This window comes from Pseudorca crassidens, chromosome 5, assembly GCF_039906515.1.
Source record: "Pseudorca crassidens isolate mPseCra1 chromosome 5, mPseCra1.hap1, whole genome shotgun sequence".
NCBI classification, from domain to species: Eukaryota; Metazoa; Chordata; class Mammalia; order Artiodactyla; family Delphinidae; genus Pseudorca; species Pseudorca crassidens.
Window position 1 is genome coordinate 91,512,972 of NC_090300.1, and position 17,077 is coordinate 91,530,048.

General features: G+C 39.1%; 1 protein-coding gene across 1 annotated transcript in view; it reads right to left on the reverse strand.

Moving 5' to 3' along the window:
• Positions 1-17,077, reverse strand: part of CD96 (CD96 molecule) — an 85,240-nt gene that overhangs the window by 59,099 nt on the left and 9,064 nt on the right. The window contains 2 exon segments of the mRNA XM_067737161.1: positions 1,913-2,126; positions 11,247-11,371. Of these exon segments, the coding sequence (XP_067593262.1) occupies positions 1,913-2,126; positions 11,247-11,371 (339 nt within the window).

Below are 17,077 nucleotides of genomic sequence, written 5' to 3' on the forward strand. Positions count from 1 at the left end.
CAGGAAGTAGCAGAGGGGAAGCTTCTAATCCCTGGTCTGCCAGAGAATGAAGGTGTTCTGGAAGAAGAAATAAACTGGACTTAGGGCTTATAGAATGGCTCAGCGATACATTTGAATATGTATTTCAAGGTTTTCATGTTTTTGTTTTTGGTTTATTCTATTTGGGGAATCACCCAGGCACGCAGAGTGGGTCCTGAATACGGTATGTGTATACCTCTGCCAGGATCACTATGATATACACTCAGGTGACACTCCCAAATAGCTTAAAGACTGTCCCAACACAACACAGCTGGCCCATGTGCTAAAGGAGAAGACCAAGAAGCAGGAGAAATCTAATTCTATGAACAAACAGGCAGAGTTCCATATTTTTGAGCATCCACTGAAAGGAGTTCAAAGAAGAAGAAAACAGAAATATAGAGACAGAGAGAAGTAGAGACAGGGTGATAAAGATGAGATGTAAGAGAGTAAAAAGCATTCCAGACCAAGATGAAGGTATTTTAATGCAGCAAAGAGATACAGGACATGGTTTAAATGTTGGCAAGGCAATTAGATGGAGTTATGGTACAAAAACTCTTGGCCAAATGGGACACAGTTTGCCTAACACAGAATTATTTTTTTTCGCACCCCGGATGGCTGCCTCCATCGATTTGCCAATAGTCAGGCCAGATGAGTCAGCTTCATGTTTGTGCTAAGACAGTCATACCCCATAAGTGAGTGAATGGTGATGTCAATAAAAGAGATGAACAGCCTTTCCAACTCATCACAGGGCATTGTCTAGGCTCCATAAGGAACCTGACCATCAAGGGCAACTGATTATTTCCTAGCCCATCCCTGAGGAGAGATGGAAAAAGAGGGAGGGAAGGAAGGAGAAAGGGAGGCAGGGCAGGAGGACGAGAGTGAGAGCTGGAGAAAGAGATACAGGAGAAGCTATAAGCAAGCGACTTCAAACTAAATACATTTTGGTTGTAGCTCCTCCCCCCTTTATGAACTAAAGGGTTTGCATTTCCTTCAAAATACTGAATTGTGTGACCTCTAATAATAATCAATAAGATTCTAAGTAAAAACAAAGATTTTTCACTTGTCCTATCATTCAGACAACTGAGAAAAAATCGACCAGCCCATGCTCTTAGGTGGTGTGAATTATTTTCTCTTTGTTTACCTCATTTTCAAAAACAATTAATTGCTCATCCACATCACTGTTTTTCTCTTTGCCTTCATTTAAAAATGATGTTTTAAAAAACACAGCTCTTAGTCACAAAAATGAAAAATATCCAGAGCCAAGGGTTTCTGTTTATTGATGTTTCCTTGCATCACTGAGCAAAATAGAATTTTCACATTTCCCTTAAATTCACACCCTGCAGAGTCTCTGCAATTTGTTTGAGGCCACAGTGGATATTTCACCTAAGCTCCACTCTCCTGTGATTGCAGGGTCAGAGGGCCACCCCAGCAGGTTCTTTGGCTGGAGAAGCTGGACAGTCTCTCACCCCAGCTGGCCTTGGTAGGGGTGAGAGGACTCCTGCAGAGTTTCTTTGGAGCTGTGTTTATCATTTTCCTTTTCTCACACTGGCCTTATTCCACTCTGCTCCAGAAAGCAACTAAGGCAATTAGACAAGTAAGCAATTAGACCTAATTATAATTAAAGAGACTTCCAGTATTCTCAGGAAACATTAAAATTGCACATAAGGTAGTGGTCACCAGGAAACTGACCGATCTTTGGCAACTGAACCATCATTCTTTAGCTTCCTACCCTCGTCCCCAGCCGTAACACGAATGACAACTATCAAGGCAAACAGAACTCCAGAATAGTGACCCTTGTGTGGCTGCTCTCCCGCTAATAGGGTGCTTCCTCTTTAGTGGAGAGAAAGCAGGAGACAGTGACAGGAGGATGGCAGGGAGTCCAGAGAACAGAAACTCTTAGCAAAAACCCTGACCGTGGTGGAGCGTCTGAAGATTTTGCCAGACCTGACTACAGCCTAGCAAGGGAACTTCCGGCCATCATCCTGGATTTGGACTGGAGAGAGGTAGAGGCTGTAGTCTGTACCTGGCTTGACTCTGTCTTTAAATAACGTGGAATTGCTGATGGGGTGATATTGGGTGAGAAGTGTTTCCTGAGTTCCATTATCCTCCTGATGAGACAAAATGGTTACCAGCTTTGAGCACTCAGTTGTGCCAGCTCTGGACTAGGTGTCCCACACGCAGTAATTCATTTGTATCTTGTAACAATAGAGATAATGAGTGAAGGATTGAAATTAAGAGATACTGAGTATGTTACTAGAGAAAGTATCGTGACACTTGACTTTCAGTCATAAATTTGTGTCACTCTCTCTTAACACAAATAGAAACTTGCTGCTCTTCTGACTAAAACTTGCCTTTCATAACCTTCCATAAGTTGCATATTGGGGGTGGGATTTGGGGGTGGGGTACAGCGCTGGGAGCTAATGTCAGATCATAATTCTCATTTCAAGTTCTGAAATCTTACTGCTAAGATGTGCTCAGGAGGCTGTATCAGTTTTACTCATTAAATCTTCACTAAACTGGGTGATCACAGTCATCCTCGCTTCCCAGCATTCCAGCATTCCTTTAGAAAAGGTCTCATTTTAGCTCCCTTTGGAGCCAGGACTAGAATGAGGTAAAGAGAGTCTCCTAGGATGCAAAATTTAAGGAAGCAGTCACTCCCAGGATCTTGTAAGTGCAGGGTGGGCACCTGAGAGTGAGTGCCTCCTTAAATTTTGTGTCTTTGGTATCTCCTTACCTCCTTACCTCAGCCTAGTTGCTGTCCTTCTGCTCTTATTTCTGTGATTGTGACCTTCAAAAAGGACACATAAGGGGCTTCCCTGGTGGTGCAGTGGTTGGGGGTCCGCCTGCCGATGCAGGGGACGCGGGTTCGTGCCCCAGTCCGGGAGGATCCCACGTGCCGTGGAGAGGCTGGGCCTGTGGGCCGTGGCCGCTGGACCTGCGCGTCAGGAGCCCGTGCTCTGCAGCGGGAGAGGCCACACCAGTGAGAGGCCCGCGTACCACACACACACAAAAAAGGACACATAAGGAATAGGCTGTAAATGTTAATCTGAATTTGGAGATCAGAATTTAACTGGAATACTTGATTCCTCTAGTCTATTACCTTTTTGTGGGTCTATGAAAAAAAGCCTTCATTATTCTTGCCTTAGCCTGAATCTCATGGACCAGGTCCCGGAGATGTCACAGTGTTGGGCAGGGTCAGTAAATGTGCTGACTAAGGGCCTAGTAAGAAGGGGACTCTTCAGGGGCATAAGCAGAGAGGAAAGGCTATGTCCTTATCCTCCTTCAGTATAGCTCTATATTTTCAACTGAGTTGCTTTGAACACATTCTGATGCACAAGCTTCTTCTCTGGAGGTTCTACTGGAGTTGTTCTGGGATCAGTCTCATCCCAGGGCACATTTTTTAAAAGGTCCTCAGAGGACCGGGGGCTGAAAACCACTGGTCTAACTCCAAACAACAGATGAATCATTATGAGTAGGGGTCGGGGAAATGGAAGGAACTGAAAAGGAGAAGGGTGAACAGGAATGCATCGGATGGGGAAGAAGCCATGAAATAATGAAAACAAAGGTCTGTGACTTGGACTCTCTGGTTTAAAAATTGAGACAGTTCAGGGCAGAAGAAAGGGAAGCCAGGTGAGGGAGAAAATTCAAGTATGAGCTGGGAGCAGAGCAAGAAGTGGAAAACAGGAAGGCAGACTACTTAGATAGTTTAGATAGGTATTTCCAGAATATACCTAGTAGAAACTCTTATGCAAGACAATTTTTTAGGTGAACATGGTGAGGATTGGTATCAGCTTTACCTACAGATATACAGGTAGTAATGCCTGCAGAGAATCACAGACTTACTCCTGAAGCAAAGAACGTAACTTTATACCCACATAAAGTAGGACTTAAGAGTCTGTGCCGCTGCCTTCCTAACGAGGAAGGATACAGAAAATTAAAGGGAGAGAACTTATGTTCTGGAGACAGGGGCCCCAAAAGGAGCCCTGACGGCAGAAGAGAGAGGAAGGCATTTCACGCAGCGTCTGCTGATCTGGAGGCCAGTAATTAAGGAGGCTGGCTCCCCCTGCAGGTTCTTCAGCATAAGCTACGCTTTACAGCTATTGTTTTACGCACAGGGACTGCTTTTGTGAGAATCTAGGGGTTCAGAGTGCTTGATCTTTTAGTAAATGACTCACCATTTGGAACACTTCCATCTGTCACTCTGTCGTGGAAGAAGGGCAGTCAGAGGCTGAAGGTGGAGATTGGTGAGAGAACTGCTTTTTCCTTTACTGCATAGCTGGGGGTGACTGGCCAGGGTAGTTTAACTGATGGAGAAAAGATATTTAAAAAATTATGCAGAGTGTTTTTTGTTTGTTTATCTTCTGGGTGCTTGACTGTTGTAGAGGAGGGATTTGTTCCTTCGTTGGGAAAGATGGATTCGGTTGCAAAGTGTGCCCTGTAATCTACAACATCAGGACAGCCTGAGAGATTCCAGAGGCTCCAGATATAAAGGGGCGAGGCAAGAATCTGCATGTGAGCACCTGCCTTTGTGGAGCAAATGGGAAGAGAGGTGACAAAATGCAGGGGAACGATGAAATGTCTAGGGCTGGGAGAGGGAGAGACAATACTAACATTATACGATGACCACTACTGCATTTTTATATTCTTATTACTCATAGCTTAAATTTATTTAGCACCTACTGTATTTGAGGCACTGTGCCAAGTTCTTTCAAGTCTTACCTTATTTACTCCTTACGACGATCTGGAATAAACCAAGGTTAGCTAACTTGCTCACAGGTCACACAAAGAAGGTACTTAAGTCACAGCACCAAAAAAGGGACAAAGAAGCCTCTGAGACAGCACACCTTAATAAAACCAAGCCATCACAAAACAAAATTTTTTTGGTGGACTCTCTCGAATGAAAAATGTATAAGAAATTCCAGGAAGCCAGAGGTCTTTGTATAAATTGGAGATTTTAGAGATGTGGACAATTTGCTGATTGAAAGGAGCGTTTTATGATATATTGATCTACCTTTGGTGATAGGGGTCAGAGAATACACCTCAACTCCTACCTGTTAAGAATGATCTTAGGGCACCTGTTCTTCCGGAAACAGTCTGGTAGGGGATCTTCCACAGAACCTTTATTCTTGCCTGTTTTTCTTTTCTTTTCTTCTTTTGATAATTTTTAAAATATTAATAAATATTTCTAAAACTTCATGGGATTTCCAACTTGGTAGACCCTTACAAAACTGAATGAGGAATGTAGACTGAACTAGCTAATGTATCTGATACACCTACACGAGTCCTAACACTCAATAGATGTTCAATTAATACTAAATCACTGTCTTCCAGCCTCAACTGAGTCAGCCTGCTGTGAATTCATGAGTATTTACTCTCTGCTCAACTAAACTGAAGAATTATGGAGAGTCCTAAAACGAACTCTTTAAAGATTAGTTTTTAATATGTATTGAGCCTAGGTACTGTGCTAAGTTATTTAGCACCTCACAATAACACCATGGAGCCGGTACTGTAACAATATAATTATAATATAATTATAAAGCTATAATTATAATATAGTTATAAAACTATAATTATATAATTATAATATAATTATATTATATAACTACAATTATCCCCTTTCGTGGATGATAGAACTAAAACTCAGGCTGGGCAACGTATCCAAGGCTGTATAGAATTCTGAGACAAAAGGAAAAATATGTATCCCTATATGCACTTATCAAAATACTCTCCCATATTTTACCTCAGTGGAAAAAATTAATAAACTCTCTACACTTAACATTTTGAAAAATGACTACATGAAGCCATGCATTGCTCAATCTTTTCTCCTGCCCTTGTCAACCTTCAAACCCGCACCCGTGGGGGGCATGATGCCACGAAGACCAAGGAACCACAGGCTGATTGGAAAATCCTATTCTTTGAACAGCATGGCAGGATCTCAAAACAAACTAAAAACATTGTGCCTTTATTTTAAAATTCGACATTTTGTTCATCATGGATTTTCCCTAAATTTTGATTTTTAAAAATATTTTATTAAGATATATATCTTGATTACTGATTTCTTGGGGCACTTCCTTAAATTTTGCACCCAAGGTGAGGACCCTACTCACTTCACCCTAATCCTAGCTCCTAGGTCACACAGCTATTAAATGTAGAGCCAGGATTTGAAAACAACAATTTCCCTTGAAAAGCCATGCTATTAATGCCTTTGCTACATACTGCTTCACAAAAGTAGTAGAATGGACAGTCCTTGACTTTTCTGCTGAGAGTCTGTTTGAGGAGAAGAAAAATTCACAAGAAAAACAAATAGAAAATCAGGACCCATAGAAGAAAAATAAATGCATAATAACATACAGGAGTTGGATAAAATAATTAGCATGATGAGGGCTGGGAGGGTTCATATTGAATCATAGAAAACTCCTCCTGAATGTCTCTTAATGACCTCACAAACCCTAAAATAATTTGCAGAGGGGTTCCTATTTTAGTACTAGAATCAGAATTTTCAATGCAGAAAAGAGACCATGGAACTATTTGATTTAGTGAGGTGACCTCATCTCCATGTCAGGGCTGGCAGTGGTGGCCACAGGACAAGTAGGTGCTGAGTGTATAGAGCCCATTCAATAAACTCTGTTAACTGCATCGATTGTTACTTCTTTATCTCCTAACTGCTTCCTATCTTCACTTTGCTCCATTTATTCTCCATCCAGTCAGTGCTGTCAAGTAGGGTCCTTGCAAAGCTCCCCATGTCCATTTTATAGAAGTCCACAACAATATTTTTCCAATCATCACAATTGGTTGTCAACACTTTGTAGGTTGGCTAACACTTCATTTTTTTTTTAACCTCTTTATTGGAGTATAATTGCTTTACAATGGTGTGCTAGTTTCTGCTGTATAACAAAGTGAATCAGCTATACATATATATCCCCATATCCCCTCCCTCTTGCACCTCCCTCCCACCCTCCCTATCCCACCCCTCTAGGTGGTCACAAAGCACCAAGCTGATCTCCCTGTGCTATGTGGCTGCTTCCCACTAGCTATCTATTTTACATCTGGTAGTGTATGTATGTCCATGCCACTCTCTCACTTTGTCCCAGCTTACCCTTCCCCCTCCCCATGTCCTCAAGTCCATTCTCTAGTAGGTCTGCATCTTTATTCCCATCCTGCCCCTAGGTTCTTCATAACCATTTTTTTTTTTTAGATTCTATATATATGTGTTAGCATACGGTATTTGTTAACACATCATTTTTGATTATGGTGAAGACAGTAAGGGTCAGTTGCCATCAGGTAGAAGGTGACAGCTTTCTTTTCTGAATAGCTAGGCTTCCCATAGGCATGGAAAACCAATATTGTTGATGGTACCATTTCAATTTTTGTTTACATATAGAACATTACAAATAATAAAGAAGAGAATATTTAAAAGAGACATTTATAGATAAAAATGTACAGAAGCATAAGCATCTAGGTTTTAGTTATATACCTTTATCACTAATATTGAACTGTGTGAATCTGGTATGCTTCTCATTTTCTTTTCGTGATTTTAAAGAGAAAAGTCATGGATTTCTCTTTATCCACCAAGTTTGGGAACAAACATTCCCTCATCACCTCCCCCACTCCCACTCCCACTATGTGTTCACAGGTCCCAGGGTCTTGGTGTAGTACATGTCTGTTGTTTGCTGGCTTTAATTATCCAGCTCAGACATAACCTAAGAGGCTTTTCCAGGTACATTTAGTCAGAATCAAATTATTTTCCCTCTATGTTGCTAGTTTTTACATTTTAATAAAGTTGTATTTCATGGTAGGAAACATGTTCAATATAGTTTTGTATCCCTGCAGGACCTCGCACTTAAAACAGATTCACATATGCTTGTTAGATTGAACTGAAATTTATACTGTGGGAAATCAGGATGATAGTTTGGAATGAATGCAGAATATTAGACTGTATTTAGAAGCTCCCAGAGTAAGCCTGCAGAACTTCCCTGTTGACTGCATGCTTGTGCCCCAGGACATAAACTAGGAAAAATAGCATTTGTCCTTTCTCTACCAACTGCACTCCATCTAAATACACACATTCTATGACTTTTTCTACATCATCCAACCATGCACATGGAGCCTCAGCTGACACCGATGGTTAGCCCTTTGCGTTTACTTAGTTACCTCTCTTTCTAGATAAATGGTGGATATACAACTTGCACCAGATGCCTTTCTACTTCAGTGTAGTCATGATCCTGGAATGTAACATTCCAAAATGCAAAGGATCTGCTCCATGAACACATTTAACGCAGCGTTAGCATGGGATCAGAGACACCCAGCAAATAATATTTTTATGATAACTGAGAATCCCAATAATCACCTTTCTCATGAGGGTCATAACTGAATTAATTAGATTTTATAAAATTCCACATACAAGACATGGCTTTTGCTTTCCAGTGACTTAGATTAAACTAATTTTAGTTTGTCAAATTGTTTCCAGGGTTTAATGCAGGACTTGAAGTGGAAGCACTTTGCAGCTCCCCAGAGTTACTGAGTTCAATAAAGCAGGTTTCTACCCTCCTGGGCTCATCTTCACCATCTCTACTTTTTTAACTTTTTTCTAAAAGCCACATTATATCATGTCTGTTAAGAACAACTGGTTATCATTATGATTACTGCTGCCAGTTTAACAAGAAACTAAAGCACTAAAAAATGGATTGAGGGGATATTTATGTTCTCTTCTGACCTACAACAGTCATGACATAAAGAACTGTAGTTTATTCCTTAATAATGGGAGATTAGATGATTTCATCTCAGGCTTGCTGAATCCCACAGTGCCAGCAGTATGGAGTATGGATGTAAATTAGAGGAGTAAATAGATTTTGACATTTTAAAAGGGAATGCACAGTTGGAATCTGATCAGCACATTTGCCAATACAATGTTCCCTGTGAAAAGAAGTTTCTTTCAAAAAGTTCCTCAAGTTGTCTCAATTATGATGCATTCTTTAAACTGAGAGCATGGCTTGAAGTTCCAGTAGAAGTTAAGGACTCACTCTCTCACTGTGTGACCTTAGGTGCAATCTCTCCATCCCTTATTTATCCTAAATATGTTGGCAGGATTCACAGATAATGTTAGTTTCTTTGAAGAAAACTGTTACATAGAGGATGTCTTATCAGTTATCTAGTCATTGATACTTAATGAGCTGCTCATTAACCAATCAGACAGCATGAGGTTTAGTGATCATCCATTTAATATGAGGCCAACGAATAGGACTGTGAGGGAAGGGGACAAAGAGAAATGAAACCATTCAATTATGTATTAGATATTTACTGAGTGCCTATGTTCTAGGCACTATACTAGATGCTAGGGATTTTTGAAATGAGCGATGCAGCTTTTTGCCCTGGAGAAGCTCAGCGTCACAGAAAAGACATAAGCTGACTGAAAGCTTTAACATTTGCTTGGAAAAACAGATTAGACACCCTTCAGATAAGATAAGTTCACTACAGATCAACTGACTAGCCAGCAAAAATCTGTACAGTAAAGCTTATTAAACTTTAGTCTTTTTAAACTTTTTTTGTCTTTTATTTTTTTATTATTATTCTTTTTAAAATTTTTATTTTATGTTGGAGTATTGTTGATTAGCAATGTTTTGTTGGTTTCAGGTGTACAGCAAAGTGATTCAATTATATATATATACATGTACCTGTTCTTTTTCAAATTCTTTTCCCGCTTAGGTTATTACAGAATATTGAGCACAGGGAACTCTGCTCAATATTCTGTAAACTTTAGTCTTATTTATTACTATTGGACTTTACTATTCCCATTGATAGTGAATTTGTGATAATTAGGGTAGAAACGTTTCGCCCATTGGTGGTACATATTAATAATGTAAACAAGGTACAGATACTGCATTTTCATGACAGCAATGTTTAGTGCAGCAGGTTTCTGGCTTCCTGACATAATCTCCACTTTTAAATTTTTTTTCTAAGAACCACACTGTATCACATTTGTTAAGAACAATTGACTTATACTAATGATGGGTATAATGTCAGGCAGGAAGTCTTACATTTTGGAAACCAAACCCTAATAGGGGGAAAAAAATGTGGTTTTTGACAGATGACAAGGAGACATTGTAGATTTTAGGACAATTTGAGAAAGTTCTTTTACAATATCTTTTGATCCTACTGACTATCCAAAAATATCTAGACAGTAAAAAATTATCAGTAGGTTGTATTTTAAGGCCTACTTGCAAGTCAATTATTTTGGATTTGGCACATCCTCAGAGAAATCTTTTTATATGAAGGTTCTAGTTTCCAAGACAGCCCACAAAAACCTATCCACTTGTAACATGAATGATCAACCATGCGAGCACAGTATTTTGCAGGTGGTATCAGCGGCTATGTTCACGGACAACTATTAGTTCTGTAAGAATTTTTAACTCTTGTGTTTTCATTTGCATGATGATATGAAAAATTAATATAGTCATATTCTGGATCACCTAAATAAACACCCTATTACATGATTCTCGAAAGTGTGTTTATGGTTATCTTTATAATTGTGTAAGACTTGTGTTACCAACTGATTTAACAGTAGTGCTAGAGGTCTACTGTATATACTGGTTAAGAGCTGGCTGTCATTTGGCTGGCTTGCCTTGGAAAATTTCTCATAAAAATCCAGATTTCTGTTTTGTTTTGTTTTATTCTTTTAAGTCAGAAAATATGGCAACTACGGGCCTGTGGCAATAATAGAGCTGGGCAGTGACTGTTTCTTATTCAACTCCTGCTTCTCTCATGCACATTTTCTCCCTATGTTTGATAAGCATTAGAGTTTGTGCTTCCCAATCTAAGCAATGTTATATTTTCCAGAATGGAGTAGTAAGGGTTCTGGGAAAAGGTAGTCTACACCTCTGCACATGTGTGTAAACAAGTGTGTGTGAGTAGGAGCTTCTGCGGGATGTGGCTCCTCTCGGGGGCACCATCCCACTTTTTTCTCTGTAATCACAGTTTAGTATATAGCTTGAAATATAAACTAACCTTGAGGAACTAATTTCTAAGCTCCTGCATTCACAGACCCAGAGGCTTGCTGAGTTGCAAGGAATCCTAGTGTCCTTCCTTCCCTCCCCTGGCTACTCCCCAACCTTCCACATAATGCCTGCCTCTCATCCAGCATGTTTCCTTCCCTATTATTACTTGTTATTCATTTTTACTTCATTAATATTTAAAGATCATTGCAGTTATTCACTGAAAAGGGCAACACTTACCACCAACCATGCGAAGGTGAGCTCAGATGAAATTTCTAAGGAGACATTTTGAAAGCACGGTATTTCCAGAGTCTGATTTATCTCTATTTCTATTGTATGGTTGCTTCTCCATTCATCCTGTGTAACTGTAACAAAACGTAAGGTAGAAAAGACATGGATCTGTGATTGGTTTGTAAAGTGCTTTTAATCCAAGAAATGAGAACAGTTTTAGTATAGAGATTCATCTATCCTCAGGGTACACCTATGAAGGGGACCCCACCCACAGTCCTTGTATAAATGGCAAAAGAGTCACTGAGAAGCACAGAGCTGTTTCTCACTGAAAAACTATAGGGAAACTACCCTAACAGAATCCAGCTCACAGCTTGTTATGTTCCTCTGCTTTAACCCCAAATTGGTGCTTTAGGCTTCAGATCACATTTCCTGGATCAGGTAGAACATAAAACGTTATAACCTAGCCTCTAACTGTCTTTTTAAAAATTTTAATAGACAGTTACTTTTAGAGAACTTTTAAGTTCATAGCAAAATTGAGTGGAAAGTACAGAGTTTCCATATATCCCCTGCCCCACCCATGCACAGCCTCCCCCATTACTAACACTCCTAACCACAGTGTTGCCTTCGTTACAATCAATGAACCGACATCAAACACATCATCACCCAAAGGCCATAGGTTATTTACATTAGGGTTCATTCTTGGTGTTGTACATTCCATGAATTTTGACAAATGTCTGACATGTATCCACTATTGTAGTATCATATAGAATAGTTTCACTGACCTAAAAGTCCTCTGTGCTCTGCCTATTCATACCTTCCTCCTACCAAACTCCTGACATATGCTGATCTTTTTACTGTTTTCATACCTAATTGTCATTTTAGAGCTTATAAATATTTCTCCAAAGAAGAAATGACACAGAAAAACACATAAGGAACTCCAAGGAAGCACCATTAATAAATTATTTTCATTTTAAAAGTGATATTAGATGAAGTTTTGTAGTCTCTCTTTTCAGGACGTTGATATATATATATATATATATATATATACACACACACACATATATACATATGTAAGCAAACTATAATGATGTCAAAAATAACTTATAGGACTTCCCTCGTGGTGCAGTGGTTAAGAATCCGCCTGCCAATGCAGAGAACACGGGTTCCAGCCCTGAGCTGGGAAGATCCCACATGCTGCGGAGCAACTAAGCCCGTGCACCGCAACTACTCAGCCTGAGCTCTAGAGCCTGTGAGCCACAACTACTGAGCCTGCGCTCTAGAGCCCATGCTCAGCAACAAGGGAAGCCACCGCAATGAGAAGCCTGTGCACCACAGCAAAGACTAGCCCCCACTCGCCCCAACTAGAGAAAGCCCACACGCTGCAATAAAGACCCAACGCAGGGCTTCCCTGGTGGCGCAGTGGTTGAGAGTCCACCTGCCGATGCAGGGGACACGGGTTCGTGCCCTGGTCCGGGAAGATCCCGCATGCCGCGGAGCGGCTGGGCCCGTGAGCCATGGCCGCTGAGCCTGCGTGTCCGGAGCCTGTGCTCTGCAACAGGAGAGGCCAGAACAGTGAGAGGCCCGCGTACCAAAAGACCCAATGCAGCCAAAAATAAATTTTAAAAAATAAATTAAAAAAAATTATAAATGAAAACAATTCTATCATCCTAATATCCTGAAAATCTTATTTCTTTTTTCTATATCTATACAAATCTTATTTGTATGCATGTATTTGTTTTTCATACTTTGCAATTTTATTAACCAAAAAGTGTTACCTATATTTTTACTTAAAATGTTTTGCATGATTCTTAAGCTACCTGTGGTTGAAATTCTTAGATGCTTTATGTCATATATACACATCATCATTTGTTTAGTAATTTTCAATTACTGAAGCATATGCTTTTTCAGTTTGGGTTTTTACCTTATTTAAACTATTGCAATCTTTATAGCAAGGATCGTCCTTAAACTAACAGCTTTCTTCTGACCATTCAGCTACTTAAGATAAATTCCCTGAAGTATAACGAATGGATCATGGGGTATGAACATCCTCATTATTATCAACAGCACATTTTTTTTTTAAATTGGATATTTTGAAAGTTATACCTAGCCTTTAGAACTTCATTGTATTTCAAGCTCTCATCAGTATCAGCTGTCCTCTTCACTGATAACTCTCTCTTCCCCCCCTTCCTTAATTGAAGCCAGGCCTTCCCATTGGGGCCCATCTTCCCCGCATCATTCTCAGACAGTGGTTGTTTGTTTTCTTATACCCTTATTTCCTCAAGATCAGGAGATGGGATCAGTGCCTTCTTTGCTTTCTACTGCTGCTTCAAAATATTACTCCAACCCCGTAATTTAAAAAACAAAACAAAACAATAAAACCCTTGTCTTTTATGGTTAAAGGCATTTAACTATAACAGTTCTTCCAAATGGAGTTACTTGTATATCACTACGAAACTTTTTTTGCCATGTTTGCATACCACCATTAATATTATTGATTTTATTTTTGAGATTATTGTAATTTTTTGACTTATATCAGTTTATTTTATTTTAAAAAAATTTTTAATGAGAGAAATTTTATTTTATTATTTTATTTTATTTATTTTTTTTGGCTGCGTGGGGTCTTCATTGCTGCACGCGGGCTTTTCTCTAGTTGCGGCAAGCGGGGGCTACCCTTCGTTGAGGTGCACAGCTGTGGCACGTGGGCTTAGTAGTTGTGGCTCACGGGCTCTAGAGCGCAAGCTCAGTAGTTGTGGTGCACAGGCTTAGCTGCTCCGCGGCATGTGGGATCTTCCTGGACCAGGGCTCGAACCCATGTCCCCTCCATTGACAGGCGGATCCTTAACCACTGCACCACCAGGGAAGAACCTATCAGTTTATTTTAAACAGAGACTGATCTAGGCACAGATTTGTGTAGTTTATGAAATCCACTCGGTACATTAAGTCTATTTTAATGTGCATTACCCAAATACATAAGTATTAAATTTTTTGTAAAGTTTGTCCAGATTCTGGGAAGTTGGAAATACAAGTGGCATAACTTTTTGAATATTCCTGAAATTCCTAATAAAAACAGACTAACTAGAGTAGCAAAACTAAACACAATATCTACAGCAATATCTACAGGAACACTAAATAACAATATATCACCATTAATATGTGGAGACAAACCACTAGACCACTGTGATATCAGCAACTGTGCAAAAAGAAACAGGAAAATCAGCTGGGCTCCTGATGGCCCTTAGAACTAGAGAACTCTCCCCCTGCCCCAGAAAAAAACCAACAGGCAATCACTGGGAAAAAAGGCAGACTAATCTGAGGATAGCATCACAAATGCAGAAAGAAGTATGTAGGCACCAAATTACCAGAGCCTTCTAGGGAAAGAAGAAAAGGCTTGTCAGTGCTAGAGCAGAGGGGACTCTTCAGACATATCCCATACTGAGAAGAAACCCCTGGGAGTAGAATCCAAATTAAACAGGACAGGCCCAACAGGAGAAAGCAAAGAGGCAATTTAGATAAAAGTGAGGGATAGGAGGAAAGGAAGTACATCTCACAAAGTACAGTGGCATATAATTTGCCTTGAACATAACAGACGAGAGAGCTCTAGAGAAACTGAAGACTCTAGAAAAGATAGCCTGGCCCACTCTTCCATGATAAAAATCAAAATCCATTTAACTTAAACATACTTAGATCGAGCAATAGAAAAGAAATGGGGTAGAATCACATGTAAAGATACCATAAGAAAAAAAAAGAGAGAACAAAGTAACATTCCTACAACAATAACAGCATATTAGAAAGACATGACTTCAAAATAAATAAAAACTATAGCCTACTTATTCAAAATGAGCTAAAAGAAATAAAGAAAATGATATAAGCTATGAAAAAATTTAGAAAGACTAGTAAATGAGTCAATTGGAGAGAAGAAAGTTTATAAAAGATAAGTGAGAGAATTCAGGAAAGGGTTGGAAATAATAAATTTTGAAAATCATTTCAGAAATTAAGAGCAAACTAGAACAAAACCAAGAATATATTAACACAAAAGCTAATGCATTAAAAGAAATTTAAAAAATAGAATGAGGGAAATTTTTAAATGAAATGAGTTAATAAATAATGAATTTTAAAAGAAAAAAGAGGTAAAAGGGATTCAAAGAAAGAGACAGGCAAAGAAGATAAAAAGTATGTTTAATAGAAGATACTCAAGGAAATAAACAATAGACAGAAAAAATACTGAAAATTATAACTCAAGTACAATTTCTTAAAATAAAATGACTAGAAAATACATATTAAAAGATTATACTGCAAAAGTAGGAAAATAGTCTCAGAATGGACATTAAGCATTTTCTTATAAAAGTATTTAAAAAAGTCAGTTCTGGGGAAAGAAAATCAAATTATTATTAACTTTTGGACAGCAAATCTTTATGTCAGAAAATAATATAGTAACATATCGAATATACTCAAGGAAAGAAAATATGAGTTAAGGATATTACATTCAGTCTTTAATATGAAGACTATAAGAATCATGTTAGAGTCATGCAAGAACTCAGGGAATATTGCCCCATGAACATTTCCTGAGGATTCTCCAATAGAATATACTTCAAACTGAAGAGACATTCACATAAAGGCTAGGGGTAAGTGTTGAATATATATTTACCTTTAGCACTAAGAATAAATAATTGTTATAAGAGAGTAGTAATGAATATGTATTTTTAAATAAAGATACAATATAAGTATCAAAAACGCAGATGAGGCAGGGATTGAGGGGCTGACTCCTGGTTTTGCGGGCATGAAGATGTCAGTGAAAAAAAGATATGTATAAAACTGAGCAAATGTGTTAAAAAAAATCACAATTTTCAGGGCCCTGGAAATTGACCAAAGACAAACATTTAATTGGGAAGCATTTCCTCCTGAAAAACCACTAGAGTTTCAATAAGAACAGTAGGAGTCTTTAGCCTTCTTGCTTAGGGATCCTTCTATCCCCTTTCCTGACTAGGTCGGTGAGAAAGGTAGTTTCACCGTCTTAGAGCTGGCTACAAAACCCAGCAGCTTTTCTTCCAAAAGGGGAAGACTTAAATTAGGTCTAAGCATGAAAATCCTTCACTTTGTCAGCTAACAGGGACAAACTTGGTAGGAAACAGAGAAAAACTGACGCTTGGTTAGCCTGGGTTTGCAGTCTCATTTGGGATGAGGGGCAGACCAGATAGACAGTTAACATGGAGATTCCAGAAATCAGAGAGTCATATAATAGCTGACATAAATTCTCTACATATCTCAGGCTGACTGGGAAAATATACACATGAGTCGGGGGGACCTGAGAGAGCCCAGTGAAAAGTGAAAGCCAAGGGAGGTACTACTGTCGCAATTTTGAAGGCACTCCCTAACCCCGCCTCCACAGACATCTATGTGTAGAGGGTGGAAGCCTATTGGGCTTGAGGTATTTGAGCACAATTTTTGCCAAATTCATTTGTGGACCAACAAAGGGGCTTTGCCAATGTAGGGGCAACTCCTTGGAAGGCAAACTAAAGACATAAGAATTATAGTAAAAAGCTAAGCAGAGATTTCAATGGCCACACACTGCAAAGGAGACAGATTTTGCAATTTAAATATGGGTAAGTTACTAAAATTTTGAAAAACCCACAGAATCTAGAGTTGTCGCATTATGGGTTTTTTGTTTTTGTTTTTACGTTTAGCTTTCAACAAAAAATGAGGACATATGAAGGAAACAGGAAAGTGTGATCCGTACTCAAGAAAAAAGCAGTTCATTGAAACTGACTCTGAGCAGATCCTACATTGGATTTAACAGACTTCAAAGCAGCTATTAAAAGTATGTTCAAAGGATTAAGCAAAAT